The sequence below is a fragment of the Ursus americanus genome, chromosome 4 (genome assembly GCF_024610735.1).
Source record: "Ursus americanus isolate L20-20 chromosome 4, mUrsAme1.1.p, whole genome shotgun sequence".
Classification (NCBI taxonomy): domain Eukaryota; kingdom Metazoa; phylum Chordata; class Mammalia; order Carnivora; family Ursidae; genus Ursus; species Ursus americanus.
Genome location: NC_142130.1, coordinates 53,263,221 through 53,280,359, shown reverse-complemented (window position 1 = coordinate 53,280,359; position 17,139 = coordinate 53,263,221). Strand labels below are relative to the sequence as shown.

At 33.7% G+C, this 17,139-nt stretch overlaps 1 protein-coding gene across 4 annotated transcripts in view; it reads right to left on the bottom strand.

The window, feature by feature from the left end:
* Nucleotides 1-1,265: 1,265 nt before the first annotated feature.
* SENP7 (SUMO specific peptidase 7) overlaps nucleotides 1,266-17,139 on the bottom strand; it is a 143,820-nt gene continuing 127,946 nt past the window's right edge. For all 4 annotated transcript variants that reach the window (XM_045785313.2, XM_045785316.2, XM_045785317.2 and 1 more), the window contains 7 exons: nucleotides 13,675-13,767; nucleotides 12,906-13,030; nucleotides 12,084-12,136; nucleotides 6,840-6,883; nucleotides 6,678-6,746; nucleotides 5,845-5,995; nucleotides 1,266-4,378 (listed from right to left, as the gene is read on the bottom strand). In XM_045785313.2, the coding sequence (XP_045641269.2) occupies nucleotides 4,241-4,378; nucleotides 5,845-5,995; nucleotides 6,678-6,746; nucleotides 6,840-6,883; nucleotides 12,084-12,136; nucleotides 12,906-13,030; nucleotides 13,675-13,767 (673 nt within the window). In that variant the 3' untranslated portion in view covers nucleotides 1,266-4,240. The remainder of the gene's footprint in view (nucleotides 4,379-5,844; nucleotides 5,996-6,677; nucleotides 6,747-6,839; nucleotides 6,884-12,083; nucleotides 12,137-12,905; nucleotides 13,031-13,674; nucleotides 13,768-17,139) is intronic.

The window sequence follows — 17,139 nt, the reverse complement described above, 5'->3', positions numbered from 1 at the left end:
AATTAGAACAGATTGGGGAGAGACAATTTCTTTATTCTAATCTAGCCAGCTAAGCTCTTTACAGACGCTTTCTTTGCCTTTAACAAGCAGTCCACTTAAAAACAATGTTTCACATATAATTCACAGAGTTTTACAATTTTTCTGAATCTGTTCCTTGAACCTGATAGATTCACAAGTTCTTTGGGTTCTTCTAGGGCCTGTTTTGTTTTGTTTTTTTAAGGTTTATTTATTTATTTTGAGAGAGAGAAAGAGTGGGGGGGGCGGCGGCAGAAGGAGAGGAGTCTCAAGCAGTCTCCATGCTGAGTGCAGAGCCCAATGCAGGGCTCAATGTCACCACCCTGAGATCACGACCTGAGCCAAAACTAATAAGAGTCAGAAGCTCAACCAACTGCAACACTCAGGGGCCCCTAGGACCTATGATTTGTAAGCATAAGATTTATAAGCCCAGACTGACTATACCTATCTATTTCAGAAATACAGGGCTAGGTACAAAACTAGCTTTAGCTAGTTTTCCTGGAACTATTTCTTGTTGGCATAGTTACTGTCATGTAAATTTCTCTCCTTGATAAAAAAAATTGAAAATCAGGGAGGCCTCGGTGGCTCAGTCATTTAACCGTCTGCCTTCAGCCCAGATCATGATCCCAGGGTCCGGGGATAAATCCCGCACTGGGCTCCTTGCTCAGCGGGGAGCCTGTTTCTCCCTCTGCCTGCTGTTCCCTTTGCTTGTGCACGCTGACAAATAAATAAAATAAGAGAGAGAGAGAGAGAGAGAGAGAGAGAAAGAAAGAAAGAAAGAAAGAAAGAAAGAAAGAAAGAAAGAAAGAAAGAAATTTGAAAATCTTTGGTTATCACCACTTAACATCTTCTCCCTTATATATAAAATGGGATAGGAAAGGTAAAGCTAACTCATGATAGAGCTGTTGTGAGGATTAAATTAGTTAATATACGGAAAATGCTTAGAATAGTGCCTGGTACATACTAAGCATACAATAAAAATGATAGCCACGTGACAACTGTGTTGCTACATTAGCTATTACACATGAGGCCCAGTGTGTTTATGTACAAGAGGAACTCCTAACCAAGAAAGGTTATCTTTTACCACAATGGGACCAGATAAAATTCTGTGTAGTAGGACAGTTGTTTTTATCAAATAAACCTAGTAGAAAGCAATTAAATTAGTCAAAGCCCCTGGGAAAGTTAGGATTTACTATCAAATAGCACTGGATTTACATCTTGTCATATACCTCTAGTGAAGTTCTCTGAAGAAAAAAAAAAAAATGTTTTGTAAAGATCTAAAGCACATTTCTCTTGAGAATCCGAAAATAGCCCTGACCCCAATTTCTTCAGCCCCCAAAAGGGATGCACTCAGTTGTAAGAGAAGAGACCAGCTGGGTGGGTGTAGACTATACCAGCATGAGGAAGACTGATACCCACAAAAACTTGCCTTTTAATGGCCTCTGGGCAAAGTTTCCAAATTTCCACAAGGACAAGTTCAGTTACAAGAGACTCTACAAAAGGAAGGAAAAGCTTATGTTCTCCAATAAAGTTTTATACAGTTCTGGTCAAGCAGGCCTTCAGAGTATGCATGTCTACTCACAGTTCTCCCAGACCAAACATAGTTCAACAATTAGAGGTCATTTTCACAATTAAAAAAAAACTGAATACAAATGACATTTCACATTTATTTTAGCTCAGTACATTTCCAAAGAAACACTACTGAAAGAAAGAAAATCCAAGATAATTTGCTATGAAGTAAAGGCTTAAGCTTGGTGTTAAGCCAAAAGCAATTACAGCATAAAAGAATAATTTTATATGATTAAAAACTAGGTGACACTGGAAAGATGAGGACAGCACATAGATTGGAACAAGATTAGAAAGGGCTTTGTACAACAAGAGCCCTACTTTTTCCCATAACATAAAAAGAAAACAAGCTGATTATAAGAGGCATTAAACTTTTTCTATCCTACTTAAAGTGATAAGACAGGATTCAAAAAAAAAAAAAAAGCTACTACTTTTTTTTTTCCCAAGAGTTGTAAATTAAAAGTAGTATTATCTTCTCTGGGAAGACTTTCCCTGTCCAGTGACAACTGTCTTACTACCTTTCTACCACCTCTTGCTCACACACACACGCACACACTCATACACGCACACACGCACACATACACATATACACACACAGAGAACTAGGATGAACTCCCTCCTGAGCTCCCAAGAAACTCTATTACAGTTTTTACTAGGAATATTAAAACTATTAATATGTCCATTTCTCCCGTTAGACTATAAATGATTCAAGAATAAAAGCTGCAGTTCATTTTTTTATACCTAGCAAATTGCCTATTAGTAGATGCTCCAAAAATGTTTCCTGAATGAACAAATTAACTATATGCCTGTTAAAGGAGAAAGAAAAATTAATCTAAGCATCAGTTATAAGATATGAACTAGAAATCATAAATTTGAACATTTATTTCTAAGAATGGTTCATGTTTCTTAAGAAAAATTATACCCTAATTTAATGAATTGGAAACATGTTTAATATAAAATGTTGATATTCAACACATTATTTCCACATGAATTTAGGAAAATGAATTTTAAACAATCTTCAAAACATGATAAAGGACAGTGGTACCTTTGAAAAACATACAAACAAAAAAGTTAAGAAGTCACAAGAAGATGTATTACATACTTGCTTTCCCAAAATTAGATGTACAAAATAATTAATAGTCATTTTAAAAAGTCCCCTCCCATACACACACAAATTGGGAATGAAAACATTTAATTATAACCATCTTTATAAGAAATCTCCAAAAGACAAATATCTTTAACAATATAAAGATGGTGACAAGATTAACAAAAACTGAAAAACACTGAGGCTTAACTGACAACTTCGAATTCACATGATTTTGAAATAAAATGTTCCAACTTTTAGCTTTACCTTAAATTGCCTTTGCTTCACTTTTTATAAAGCCTTTTGCTTTATATACAGTTAACAATATAAATCCAAGAGATGCTTAAACAGAAGATTAAAATAATACTCTTAGAAAACATGTTTCTTATCTGAGAAAATACAGTATCATTGTCCCCTCAAAATTTTCCTGATAACATTAAAAGGTTGTGAAGTCCTTAATCATATAATACCACCAACATCACATGAATTCAAAACTGTTACCTGAACATTTAATAAAAACTTATGCTCCACGGGGATCATAGGTTTCTAAAAACTACGATTTAAAAATATAAAAGCAATTCGAGCAATCTGGCTTTGCAGATGAATAACGGGTAAACAGAGCTGTAAAATTATATATTTAATTCTAACAATTAATAAATAAGATTTTGAGGGTATTTTTTAATTAAAGTTATGAGGACATCAATTTTATCTTCTATACTTACAGAAACTGTGTACATACATTCTAAGATATCAGAATAGGATGGAAGTCAATATTGATAAAGCTATACCTCAAATAAACTAAGTTGAGCTACATACATAACTTTTAAAAACCTATTTTGGACAGTTAAAAGTTTTTTGTTCCAAATTTCATTCTGAATGAATGAACTAAATTCTCAGATCCCCACATATGACATCAAAAGAAAAAGAGGACATATAACAATTACAGCAGAGTAACAGTTCCATTTAGCAATTGAGAAAAATAAGCTGCGCTTTGAAAGAGTCAATTTTTATCATCTTCCTAACATCATGTCTTCTTTTACACTATACAGAAGGGATGCCGTAAATGGCATTTTCTGAAGCCTTAATACTAAACTCTTCTTTTAAAAAATACACAGTATTCATACTGCATGCTTGAGCTGCAAAGAATAGAATTACAATATAATGTGACTTGTCAACAAACTTGACAAGCACTGGGGCTGGCACCAGGGAGGACCTAACTCCCCTCAACTCCCAGTTATATGGAAGTACAGATCACATAGTTTTATCATCTACAAAAACATTCCTACATTTACATATGCTATTGCATAATCAGAAGCATATTTAATCAGAAAAATATCAAATATTTATGAAATTTTAATTTCTATCTAATAAGTTTATCTATACCACCCCCATTTTCCACGGCATCTATGAGATCTCAACAATCTAATCATATATCTTATATATTTCAGATACTGTTCAATGACTTATAAAACTACCACACGTTATTTTCTTCTCTGTGAGCTGACTAACACGAATGCTGGTAAGCGGCTTTCCAGTAATCTTACAGAACATCTGTGTCATGTTTGTACGGATTAACTAGCTACTGCTGCCCTTCTGTTGCTGTAAATGAAGTTTCAAAATGAGCTCTCGAATATCTTCCCGTTTGGTCTTTATTACATGACGAGGAAACCATTTCTCCAAATGAATTGGAAGTTCAAAATTAACAATAGGATCCTAGTGAAAGAAAAGAAAGAATACAATCACTTTAGCAGTACAATTCAAATTTGTTTTAATTTCATTTTATAAGAAATGAGAAACTGCTAACTTTTTAAAATAACAGCTTTACTGAGATATAATTTATATACTGTAATTTACCTAAGCTATGTATTACCATTCCTCCCCAATTATACCAAAAGTTCTAACTGTATACTATAACCCTTATGTGCTGAAAGAACCTTTAGTACCAGTCAAAAATACCCTACTCCTGTACCCATTTTCATAACACCACACCAAAAAATGGGGCTGGTTGCCAGACAACCAACAATGCAATTAGCGGGTTGGAACTTTCAGTCTCACCCCGCTCCCCCGACCTCCAGAGAGAGGAGAGGGGCTTCACAAATAATGCTGGTAATGACTGAAGTAATGAGTGGACAGTTTAAACAGCAAAGAGTGATTCCTTTTAAAACTTCCTCCTCAATACTGCTACCTATAGTATCACTGATGAGCTAGAAAATAACACTTGGGCTCATTATTGTATTTATCTAGCTTATGGTTTTCTGAGCTTCTTGAATATATGGGCCTTTTATTTTTTTAAGATTTTATTTATATATTTGAGAGAGAGGGAGAGAATGAGCGCTCTCACAGAAGGAGAGTGAGAGGAAGAGTGAGCGAGAGAAGCAGACTCCCTGCTGAGCAAGGAGCCTTATGCGGCACTGGATCACAGGACCCTGAAATCATGACCTGAGCCAAAGGCAGATGCATAACCGACTGAGCCACCCAGGTGCCCCCAATATATGGGTCTTATAGTTTTGAAATTTTTTCTTCAAATTTTTGTCTGCCTTTCTCTCTCTTCCAACCTAATCCTTCTGGAACTCTAATTACACGTAAATTAAACTTTTTCACTTGTATCACACTTGTCTCTTATATTCTGTTCTTTTTTTTCTCTTCGAAATACAGTGGAATTCCTTCTCTTGCCCTTTTTTTTAAAGTTCTAATGCTGTCTTCTGCTATATCCAAGTCTGCTATTAAATCCAACCAGTAAGTTCGTTTTTCTTTTACTTTTAAATTTTTATTTATATTCCACTTAGTTAACATACAGCATAATATTAGTTTTGTATGTAGGATTTAGTGATTCATCACATACATACAAAACCCAATGCTCATCACAACAAATGCCAGTAAGTTCTTAATTTCAGATATATTATTATGCATTGGGCTCTAGAATGTCCACTTGATTTTTTTTAGTAGATTCCATCCCTATCCATTTTGTTCATCTTTGACTATTTTCTCTAACATATTACTCAAATCATTTTAAAGTTCTTGTCTGTTAAATAACTCCAGTATCTGGATTATATGTGGTCTTTTTTTTTTTTTTTCTTTCTTGATTACCTGTAATATTTTCTTGGTTCTTTGCTTACCCAGTAATTTGTGATTATATGCTGGTAATTGTGAATAAAATATTTATTTACACCTTTACATACCTTAAAGAAGCTCTCCACATATTGCAGTAAATATACTCCACAGTCACTGCTATTATCTTGTTTAGGAACTTTAGGGCATAGGTCCACCATGTTTGTTTTGCTGAATTCACGATGAGTTTTTCTTTTAACTTCCCACTCTACCTCTAAATACCTTGAATCATCAAAAAGTACAGTGATTCTAGTAGAAATCCCTTTATTTTTATTCAACACAAAGATGGAAAAACATTTGCTGCCAGATGTGTTGCCTCAAGTCAAATTTCTAAATTTAACAGTACAAATTATAGTATGTGAGGCTACAAGGGTTACTACTTAAAAGAAAATCATCTGAGTTTCAAACTAAAATCTAGATTTTTTTCAACAACTCAACTTCATAACTCACACTCACAAACTCACTTATATTAGGAAGTAAACTAATAAATTATTTTAAAACTTAGTTGCTAGCTATTTCCAGATCCTATAGTAAATTACAAAATTATACACACACACACACACACACACACAATAAAAATGTGAAAAAGTTCTTACTTTTTCTAAAATGATACTTTTGATAACCACTAATATCTGCAATGCTTTGTAAAATTACACTTATTGCTCAGTTATGAATACAAATTCCAAATTTGCTTTCAATATATCCAAGTTAATATTTGAGAAATATTAATACTTGGATATTAACATACAATAGGGGATATTTATTATTGATTAGATTTGTAGATGTCATCTAAATACATAATAAAATATAATTCCTGATATAGTCTTTTTAGTAATTCTTACAGTAGCTTCAAAATTATTGAGATTTTAGATAACAGAGTGAGGGTAAAATTGTTATTACTTACTCTCGTAAATTCTGAACAGTGTTTTGTATAGAAGCAGCTTTCAAGGAATCTAGTATGAGAATGCATGGCCTATGAAAAGCAAAAGAAAAAATCAAGGTATACATATCTGCATATGGAGTAAATTTAAATATCTGAAAAACTATTATTACAGCATGTACCTACCTTTTACACATTTTCTTTGGTACTGATGTATTCATCTCAGTGCTCTGAAATAACAGGAATTTTTATGACTTTGCAATTAAAACCAGTTTGAATAAATTAATATGCAGTTACTCTTTAAAATGTCTGAAATACTCTGAAATTAAAATTTCAAGTAAGAGCTCCTTTCATCATCTAAAGTGAGCCAACATCATTTTTTCAGAAATTCACTGATTTATTTTCTTATACTGGTGATACAGTATCTTATACACTTTTCCATGTGGCCTCAAGAAGTTACAGAACTTTAACATAGCCTAAAAATAACCTAGAATTTTAGTTACGTCTATTCAGAGCTACCATCTTAAGCAAAGATAAACAAGTTAATTTAACCTACCCTTACATACATTTTCTAACTCAACATATGCCGGTGGACACAAATTTGAGAAACAACAGATCAAACTTAAGCAGATTTCTTTAATAAAAAACTTTCCAGCACCTTTATTATTCTAATGTAACAGTGAATCTTTAAGAGGAATAAGACAGGGTTTACCCAACTTACCTGACCTTACAATCCTTTTATCATAATCTGCATCTTAGAACAAGTGTTCCAAGGAACCTAATTTGGAAGCCTTTTTTTTTTTTAAGATTTTATTTATTTATTTATTTGAGAGAGAGAGAGACTGTGAAGTGTGGTTGGGGGGGCAGAGGGAGAAGGAAAAGCAGGCTCCCTGCTGATGAAGGGCTCAATCCCAGGACGCTGGGACCATGATCCGACCCGAAGGCAGACACTTAACCAACTGAGCCACACAGGTACCCCTGAGAAGCCTGTTTCTATAAGTAAGAGAAACTCCCCTATCATGTCACTGTTAGTGAGAAAAGGAAACTTCCTTCCTTCTGCCCACCTAATACCAGTAAGAGTAAAGAAAAAAGCCTATGCCAGGATAGCAAGGCTGCTGCTCTCTGTACCTACCAAAAAAAAAAAAAAAAAAAATCACTAGGTGGCTACTTTAGTCAATTAAGACACCAAATCTAGACCATGCATACCAGTTTGGAGGTCCATAAAAGAAAAGGTAACAAAACAAAAAATGTGGAGGCTAAACAACATACTACTAAACAACCAATGGGTCAACAAAGAAATCAAAAAGGGAATTAAGAAAATACATGGAGACAAATGAAAATGAAAACACAATAGTCCAAAATCCTTGGGATGCTACAAAAGCAGTTCTAAGAAGTTAGTTTATACCGATATAGGCCTACCTCAAAAAACAAGAAAAATCTCAAATAAACAATCTAACTTTACATCTAAACTAAGTAGAAAAGAAAAATCCAACAAAGCCCAAATCTAGAAGGAAGGAAATAATAAAGATCAGGGTGGAAATAAATGAAATAAAAACTAAAACAAAAAACAATAGAAAAGATTAATGAAACTGAGAGCTGGGTCTTTGAAAATATAAACAAAATGATAAACCTTTACGCAGACTCATCAAGAAAAAAGAGGACTCAAATAAAATCAGAAATGAAAGATGAGAACACCCAAGAAATACAAAGGATTATAAAAACAACTATGAAAACTTACATGCCAACAAGTTGGACAACCAAGAAGAAATGAATAAATTCCTAGAAACACACAATCTTCGAAAACTGAATGAGAAAGAAACAGAAAATCTGAACAGACCAATTACTAGCAATAAAACTGAATCAGTAATCAAAAAACAAAAAGTCGATAACCAGATAGATTCATAGATTCTACCGCACATTTAAAGAAGAGTTAGGGGGCGCCTGGGTGGCTCAGTCAGTCAAACAACTGACTCTTGGTTTTGGCTCAGGTCATGATCTCAGGATCTTGAGATCAAGCCCCACGTTAGGCTCTGCACTCAGTGTGGAGTCTGCTTGTCCCTCTCCCTCTGCTTCTCCCCCTGCTCTCTCTCTCTCTCTCTCTCTCAAAAACAAATAATTTTTTTTAAAAAATAAAGAAGAGTTAGTATCTATCTTCTCAAACAATTCCAAAAAAAAAATAGAAGAGAAGCTTCTAAACTCATTCTACAAGGCCAGCATTACTCTGATACTGAAACCAGACAAAGACACTACAAAAAAAGAAAACTACAAGCCAATATCTCTGATGGACACAGATGCAAAAACCATCATCAAAATATTAACAAACTGAATTCAACACTACATTAAAAGAATCATTCACCTCAAGTAAGTGGGATTTACTCCAGGTATGCAAGGATGGTTCAGTATCCACAAAATCAACCAATGTGACACATCACATTAACAAATTAAAGGACAAAAACCATATAATCATCTTAATAGATGTGGAAAAAGCACTGGACAAAATTCAACATCCATTCATGATGAACACTCTCAACAAAGTGGGTTTAGAGAGAACACAACTCAACAACATCATAAAGTTCATGTGTGACAGCCCATAGTTAACATCATATTCATGGGGAAAAGCTAAAAGCTTCTCCTCTAAGACCAGGAACAAAGATGTCCACTCTCACCACTTTTATTCAACATAGTACTGGAAGTTCAGCAATCAGACAAGAAAAGAAATAAAAAGCAACCAAACTGGTAAGGTAGAAGTAAAACTGTCACAATATGCAGATGACATACTATATATAGAAAACCCTAGAGACTGCATCAAAAAACTATCAGAATTGATAAATGAAATCAGTAAAGTTGCAGGATACAAAATTAATATACAGAAATCTCCTGCATGTCTATACACTAATAACAAAATAGAATAGAAACTAAGAAAACAATCCCATTTACAATTACACCAAAACAAAAAACCAAAAAACCTAGGAATAAACCGAGAAGGTGAAAGATCTGTACTCTGAAAATGTAAAATTGAAATTGAAGACAAATAAACAAATGGAAAGATATACCATGTTCGTGGATTTGGAGAATTAACATTGTTAAATGTCCATACCACACAAAGTAATGTACAGATTCAATGCAATCCCTATCAAAATACCAATAGTATTTTTCATAGAACTAGTAAAAAATAATCCTAAAATTTGTATGATGCCACAAAAGACCCCAAATAGCCAAAGCAATCTTGAGAGAGAAGAACAAAGCTGGAGGTAGCTCAACCTCAGATTTCAAGCTATACTACAAAGGTACAGTAATCAAAACAGTATGGTCCCACCACAAAAAGAGACACACAGATCAATGGAACAGGAGAGACAGCCAGGAATAAACCCGCACCTATATGGTCAATTAATCTACAACAAAGGAGGCAACAATATACAATGGGGAAAAGACAGTCCCTTCAATTAAATGGTGTCACAAAAACTGGACAGCAACATGCCAAAGAATGAAACTGGACCACTTTCCTACACCATACACAAAATTCAACTCAAAATTAAAGACCTAAATGTGAGACCTGAAACCATAAACCTACTTCAAGAAAACACAGGCAGTATTCTTGGACATCAGCCTTAGCAACATTTTTTGAGATTTGTCTCCTGAGGCAGTGGAAACCAAAACAAAAATAAACTATTGCACTACATCAAAATAAAAAGCTTCTGCACAGCAAAAGAAGCCATCAACAAAATGAAAAGGCAATCTAGTGAATGGGAGAAGATATTTCCAAATATATATCTGATAAGGGTTAATATCCAAAATACATAACGAGCTTATGCAATTCAACACACACACAAAAATCCAATTAAAGATGGGCAGAGGATCTGAACAGACATAAGAAGACATACAGATGGCCAACAAACACATGAAAAAAGTTCAACATCACTAATCATCAGGGAAATGCAAATCAAAACCATAATGAAATACCACCTTACACCTGCCAGAATGGCTTAAATCAGAAAGACAAAAAATAACAAGTGTTGGTGAGAACATGAAGAAAAAGGAATCCTCATAAACTGTTGGTGAGAATATAAATTGGTTTACTACAGCCACTGTGGAAAACAATACGGAGCTTCCTCAAAAAATTAAAAAGAGAAATATCATATGATCCAATAATTCCACCACTTGGTATTTACCCAAAGAAAGTGAAAACGCTAATTTGAAAAGATATGTGCACCATTATGTTTACTGCAGCATTATTTACTTTCAATAGCCAAGATATGGAAGCAGTCCAGGTGCCCATCAATAGATGAATTGATACAGATGTGGTGTACGTACACACACACACACACACACACACACACACACACACACACAGAGGAGTATTAGTCATTAAAAAGAATGAAATCTTGTCATCATTTGCAATGACATGGATGGAGCTACAGGGTACTATGCTATGAAATAAGTCAGAATGAGAAAGACAAATAGCATAAGATTTCACTCATATGTGAAATTTAAAAAAATAAATGAATAAACAAACAAAAAGCAGAATCAGACCTATAAATACAGAGAACAAACTGATGGTTGCCAGAGGGGAGGAAGGTCAGGGGATGGGCGAAATGGGTGAAGGGGGAGTGGGAGATACAGGCTTCCAGTTATAGAATAAATAAATCACAGAAATAGGGGCGCCTGGGTGGCACTGCGGTTAAAGCGTCTGCCTTCGGCTCAGGGCGTGATCCCGGCGTTCCGGGTTCGAGCCCCACGTCAGGCTCCTCCTCTATGAGCCTGCTTCTTCCTCTCCCACTCCCCCTGCTTGTGTTCCCTCTCTCATTGGCTGTCTCTATCTCTGTCAAATAAATAAATAAAAAATCTTTAAAAAAATAAAAAAATAAATCACAGGAATAAAAGTCACAGCATAAGGAATATGGTCAATGATACTGTAATAGCACTATATAGTGACAGATGGTGGCTATGCCTGTGGTAAGCATAGCATAACATTTAAACTTGTCAAATCTCTATGTTGTACACTTGAAACTAATTTAACACTGTATATCAACTAGACTCAAATAAAAAGAATTTATATATATATATATATATATATATATATATATATATATATATATTGCTGTTTAGGTGCTGATTACACTAAGCTAAAAAAAAATGCTGACATAATGAAGAATAAAAGTACATCTAAAAAGGAACCAACCAAAATGACCAAATAAATTACTGAATAAACAAATCAAAAAAGTTTAAGTAAGCTAAACAAATGCAAGAATGATAATTTCTCTTATTCTTTCTCCTATTCCCATAAAATACATCAAAGAACCATAAAACAGCACAATTTATCATGGCCCAACAATATCCATCATAGTCCACACCTCACTAGGCTCTATTTTACAGATAAAATTATTACATTCAAGAGTTTTCCTTCTTTTATATCTAAAAGAACATACTTACTTGGGAATCCTCTGTGCCCAAAGACAGTGCTGAAGTACTATGTAGATCATTATCTAGTTAGAAATAATAAAGCAGTAATGAGTGTTTATGTCTAATGCAAAATATTTAGATGTGGTTTGGGCCAGTATTAATGATAATGGCTATTAGTAATTCTGCTTACTGTTTATACTATAGATATAAAACACATAATTTTCATTTTTTTCTCAAAAAAGTAGACTTATTTGCTTACTTAAGATTTGGGTTATAACAAGAAAAATCATTGAAGAATTTTAAGAGACCTGATATTACCTAGCCAGTTTACTAGTGTTAACAAAAACTGTGTTGATTGATGTTAAGAAAAAAACACCAGATTTCACCACCAAAAAACTCTTAAAATAAATGAATTCAGTAAAGTTGCAAGATAAAAAATTAATATACAGAAATTTGTTGCAGTTCTATACACTAATAACAAGTAGCAGAAAGAGAAATTAAGAAAACAATTCCATTTACAATTGCACCAAAAAGAATAAAATACCCAAGAATAAATTTAACCAAGGAGGCAAAACTGGTCTATGCTTGCAGATCCATAACATGAATTCCTAGTCATGTTAGCAAGATTAAAAAAGTGCTACAACAAAACTTGACATAACAGTATAACTGAAGAATTACATCTGGCTATACATGAAGTTGGGCATCTATCATTAAAATTTCAGATTTCTTATTTTTTCTTCTAATAAGTTTCATGATAAAAAAAAACTATACTATCTTTTAACTACATATTGTTCACTATAATCATTTCACTGTTGTCATTATTAAAAACACTATCGACATTAAGTTTATCACCCGTTGTTTTGTTGTCATGTTGAGACTGCTGAACTTGGGAGTGCTGGGATACAGTTTGTGGAAAATCTTCATATATAGCTTCTTCTAACCATGGAAAACAAATGACTGCAAGGTACCAGTGAGAGCTGTTGAAAAAGAAATACAATCTTAAAAACACAAAATCTAAACAATGCAGAGGAATGTGTTCCAGACCTACAGCTGAGAAAGTGGGTATAACAAACTTCATACCAATTCCGAAGAAGCCCACTGTAATACCTGACACAATATGGAATCTACATTCCAAAAGTAAATAAGCAGTGAGACTATTTAGGGTAAAATCTGAGTTATTTCAAATTTATTTACTTTCATCCAATCAGTGCTTCCTATTGAGGAACTGTTTTAATAAATAGACAGACTCACAGTATCACCTTTTTTCTATTTGTGCTTCAAGAGCTTGTTCTCGTTAATATTTTAAGATTCATCCTAAAATCTTTTGATCTTCTATTCAGAAAATCTTTTGCGTCCAAGAAAGAAAAATTCAATGTCTCAGTCAATACAGTCTTGTGGGCATTTGTCATTTTAGTTTTTTCACTATATTTACAATATAACCACTGTCAAACCAAAGTCTAAGATACGTAACTCATAGTTTTAGCCATTTCTTTGGAAAAAATTAAAAATAATACCTAGAATTTACATACCCATACTTTTTACTGATTATTAACCTAAGAACACACAAAATATTTTTTTCTGTACTCTCCAATTTTGTTTTTAAATAATATGAAATACTCACGACTCATTTACAGGCACAAAAATGTAATCTTTGTTAAAGATGTTTATGTGACGAGTCCATGTTCTTACTCTTTTATGTCTTCTCTGTGCCATTCTGAGAATATAAAAGATATTTTACATATAAAAAATTTAAAATTTAAGATACAGGTTTCAAGAGTCATTTTTATACGCTGAAAAATGCTAGGTTCAGTTTATTTAACCATTCTCTTTAAGATAAATAATATTTAACACACATTAAGATATATAATACTCATCACTTTTCATTAACTCCTGTTTGTTCTTACACCTAATCACTGTTTATAAACAATAATGTCATAGAATAAAAGCAATTTATAAAATGTTTTGTAGATTCCAAAAGCAGTTCAGCAACTAAACATAAACAGCTATTCCTATTTACTCAGTTTAGCTCCATGTGGACATGATAAAACCTTAAGAGAATCATCTAAATGTTTTATCTGTGATGAGGGAGGCGTTAAAATATACATACCATTCGTCCATCTTTCATTTTATTTCTTCAACAATAGGTTCCTATGAACAATTAATAAAAATCACCCACACCACCTTTAAGGAATTTACAAAATAATGAAGGCAGAAAACAACTACAACAAATAACTAAAATATAAGTGTCATAAGAAATATAAAGGAATTACGTTATAGCATTTAGAAAAGCCACCTAGAAAACAATTGGGACACAGAAATAATTTTCTTTATCTTATCAGGAAAACTAAGGAAGGAAGATATCAAACCAAGTTTGAATATCAAAAAAAATTCAGGAAAGGGGTGGTATTTAACAGTGACATAAAAGAGATGGTATGTGACTTCTGGCTCAGTCAGTCCCTTCAGGAACCTCTTTTTTTATGCACAGAATCAAACAAATCATTAAGTTCTCTTACATTTATTTTTTTAAAGTTCCAAGTAATATAGGAAACAGACATCTCTGCCCCACCCCCATTCATCTGAATATCTAACCAAACTCACACAGATAAATATTAGGAAGAAGATGGAATATAGAATGAGCTGGAAAAAAAGTGATAGAAATTATAGACACTATGTAGATTAACTTTATAAAATAATCGAAAGTCCCATGTTTACTGAATTTTCTTATTTCAGAACGATCCAACCATTTCAGTGATTATAAACAATTATTTTCAACTAGTAAATAGCCTATTAATTTGTATTTCCATTTGAAAATCTTAAAGAGAGGGGCGCCTAGGTGGCTCAGTCAGTTAAGCATCTGACTTCAGCTCACGTCATGATCTCGGGGTTCAGGGATTGAGCCCCACTTCACATCCAGCTCCTCACTCAGCAGGCAGTCTGCTTGTCCCTCTGCTCATGCTCTCTAATAAATGAATAAAATCTTTAAAAAAAACACAAAGAAAATCTTAAAGATAGAGACCTGGTTTTCTTTTGTTTTGTTATGTTGATGTTTGATTTCCTGATTATGCTAACCTTATTTGATTGCTAACATATGAGACACTGGATGGGGCAAGGAGAACAGGAGAGAATTTGGGGAACACAATATAATCTCTTATTCTCAGTTCCTAACTCTTTGGAAAATCTTCAATTAAATGTCTAACAGTTTCTCCCCATTCAGTAAGATTAATTATTATTCTCTTGAGTTCCTAGTATGTTCAAGCACCGAGCAAAAGGCACTATGGATACAGGAGAAAATAAGACAGATGAAGTTCATGACATCATGATGCTTAACTGTAGGACAAGCAAACAAAACAAACAATTAGAGATCATGTTATTAAACAAAAAAGTGCCAGGAGAAGAAATTTCATCAGAAAATAAGAGCTTCACATATTTGAAAATTGAAAGGAGGTAGGTTGAGCTTAATGAAGTAGGATAAGTGAGGGGAAAGAATGTCATGAGATGTGTTTAGGGAAATGGACAGAAGCCAGATCTGTCAGCATCTCATAATCCACAGTAATGAGTTTGTGAATCATTTAGTCTGCAATTTCCTAACACTAGTAGTTTAAGCTTCTTGCTGGAGATTTATTTACCATTAAGGTTTATATCCCTTACCACCATTATTCTGGGCTTTTTATTTTTTTACTGATTTATAGAAATTCTTTGTGTGAATACTAATTACATATGTATCAGGCCAAGCATTAGTATGAGTTTTCGTCTGTGAGAGACATACACACAGACACACACACAGTTGACCCCTGAACAATGAGAGGGTTAGGGGCACCGACCCCCCCGCAATGGAGTTGAAAACTCATGTAACTTTTGACTCCCCAAAACCTTAACCATTAATGGCCTACTGTTGATCAGAAGCCTTACTGATAACATAAAATCAATTAACACATATTTTGTACATTATATGTATTCTATCGTGTACAGTATTATATAATGTATTATAAAAATAATGCAGTAAGCTAGAGAAAATACTAAAAAAATAAAAATAATAAATAGATAGATGGTGTCCAAAAAAAACTTATTAAGAAAATCATAAGAAAAGTACATGTACAGCATTTATAGTAACTACATGTACTGTATTTATAATAAAAATCTGCATGTAAGTGCACCCCCACGTTTCAAACCCATCTTGTTCCAGGGTCAACTTGTGGAGGGGGGTGTGTGTGTATGTATAAGATACTAACTATAGTATCTAAGCATAGTGTCATATATATATCTTATCCTGGAATATGCAACTTACGTATATTTGTTTTATATTACTTTTATATATGATCAAACATATAATATCAAATTTTAATTTTTAAAAATTATTTTAAAATTTAAAACTACAGCATATTCTACCTGCTTTCATTTCATCAGTTTCTAGGTGATTATGCCGAACACTGACTAGTAATTAAAACAAAATGTAAGATCAATTTCTATATCTATAAGGCATCAAAAAAGTTAAGTATCAGATTTATTTAATAAATCTTCCCCTTCCATATATCCCACCCCATTAATTCCGATTATAAGCTAAATTATGAGAACATAGTTTTTTGTATAATTTACAGTAGTTTAACTAAAGAGTAGTATTTTTGGTGACGGTCTGACCAGGAAATCAAAAGACACCCTATATTTTAAGACAGATAAAATGCAATGCAGAGAATTGGCTACAGTGATGATGGAGAAAGTGCAAAGCCAAAAAACAGAGCAGAGAGGCAACCAGAGATTAGCAAAGGAGGAAACAGCCACATCCCTACACTAACGGGCAAAGGGGAAGAAGCGGTAGTACCTCCAGATAGGATCTGGAACTCTTACAGATCTGTCCAGTAAAAGACAAAACCCACAGAGGAAATACAGCCACTGCCAAAAATCACTGCCTAAGGCAAAGAGGGTAACCTGACTTTTTCTTTCCTTGCCCTCCAACCTCCAGTGTCCCCCACAGAACATACACTTGGAAATGCAGCCTGCAAGAGTCAGCCTTCTGTGATAGGGAACAGAACAGTGGAGGGTGAGAAGTTTATCTTAGAGCAAAAAAGCCTGCACAAGTGGTAATACTGCT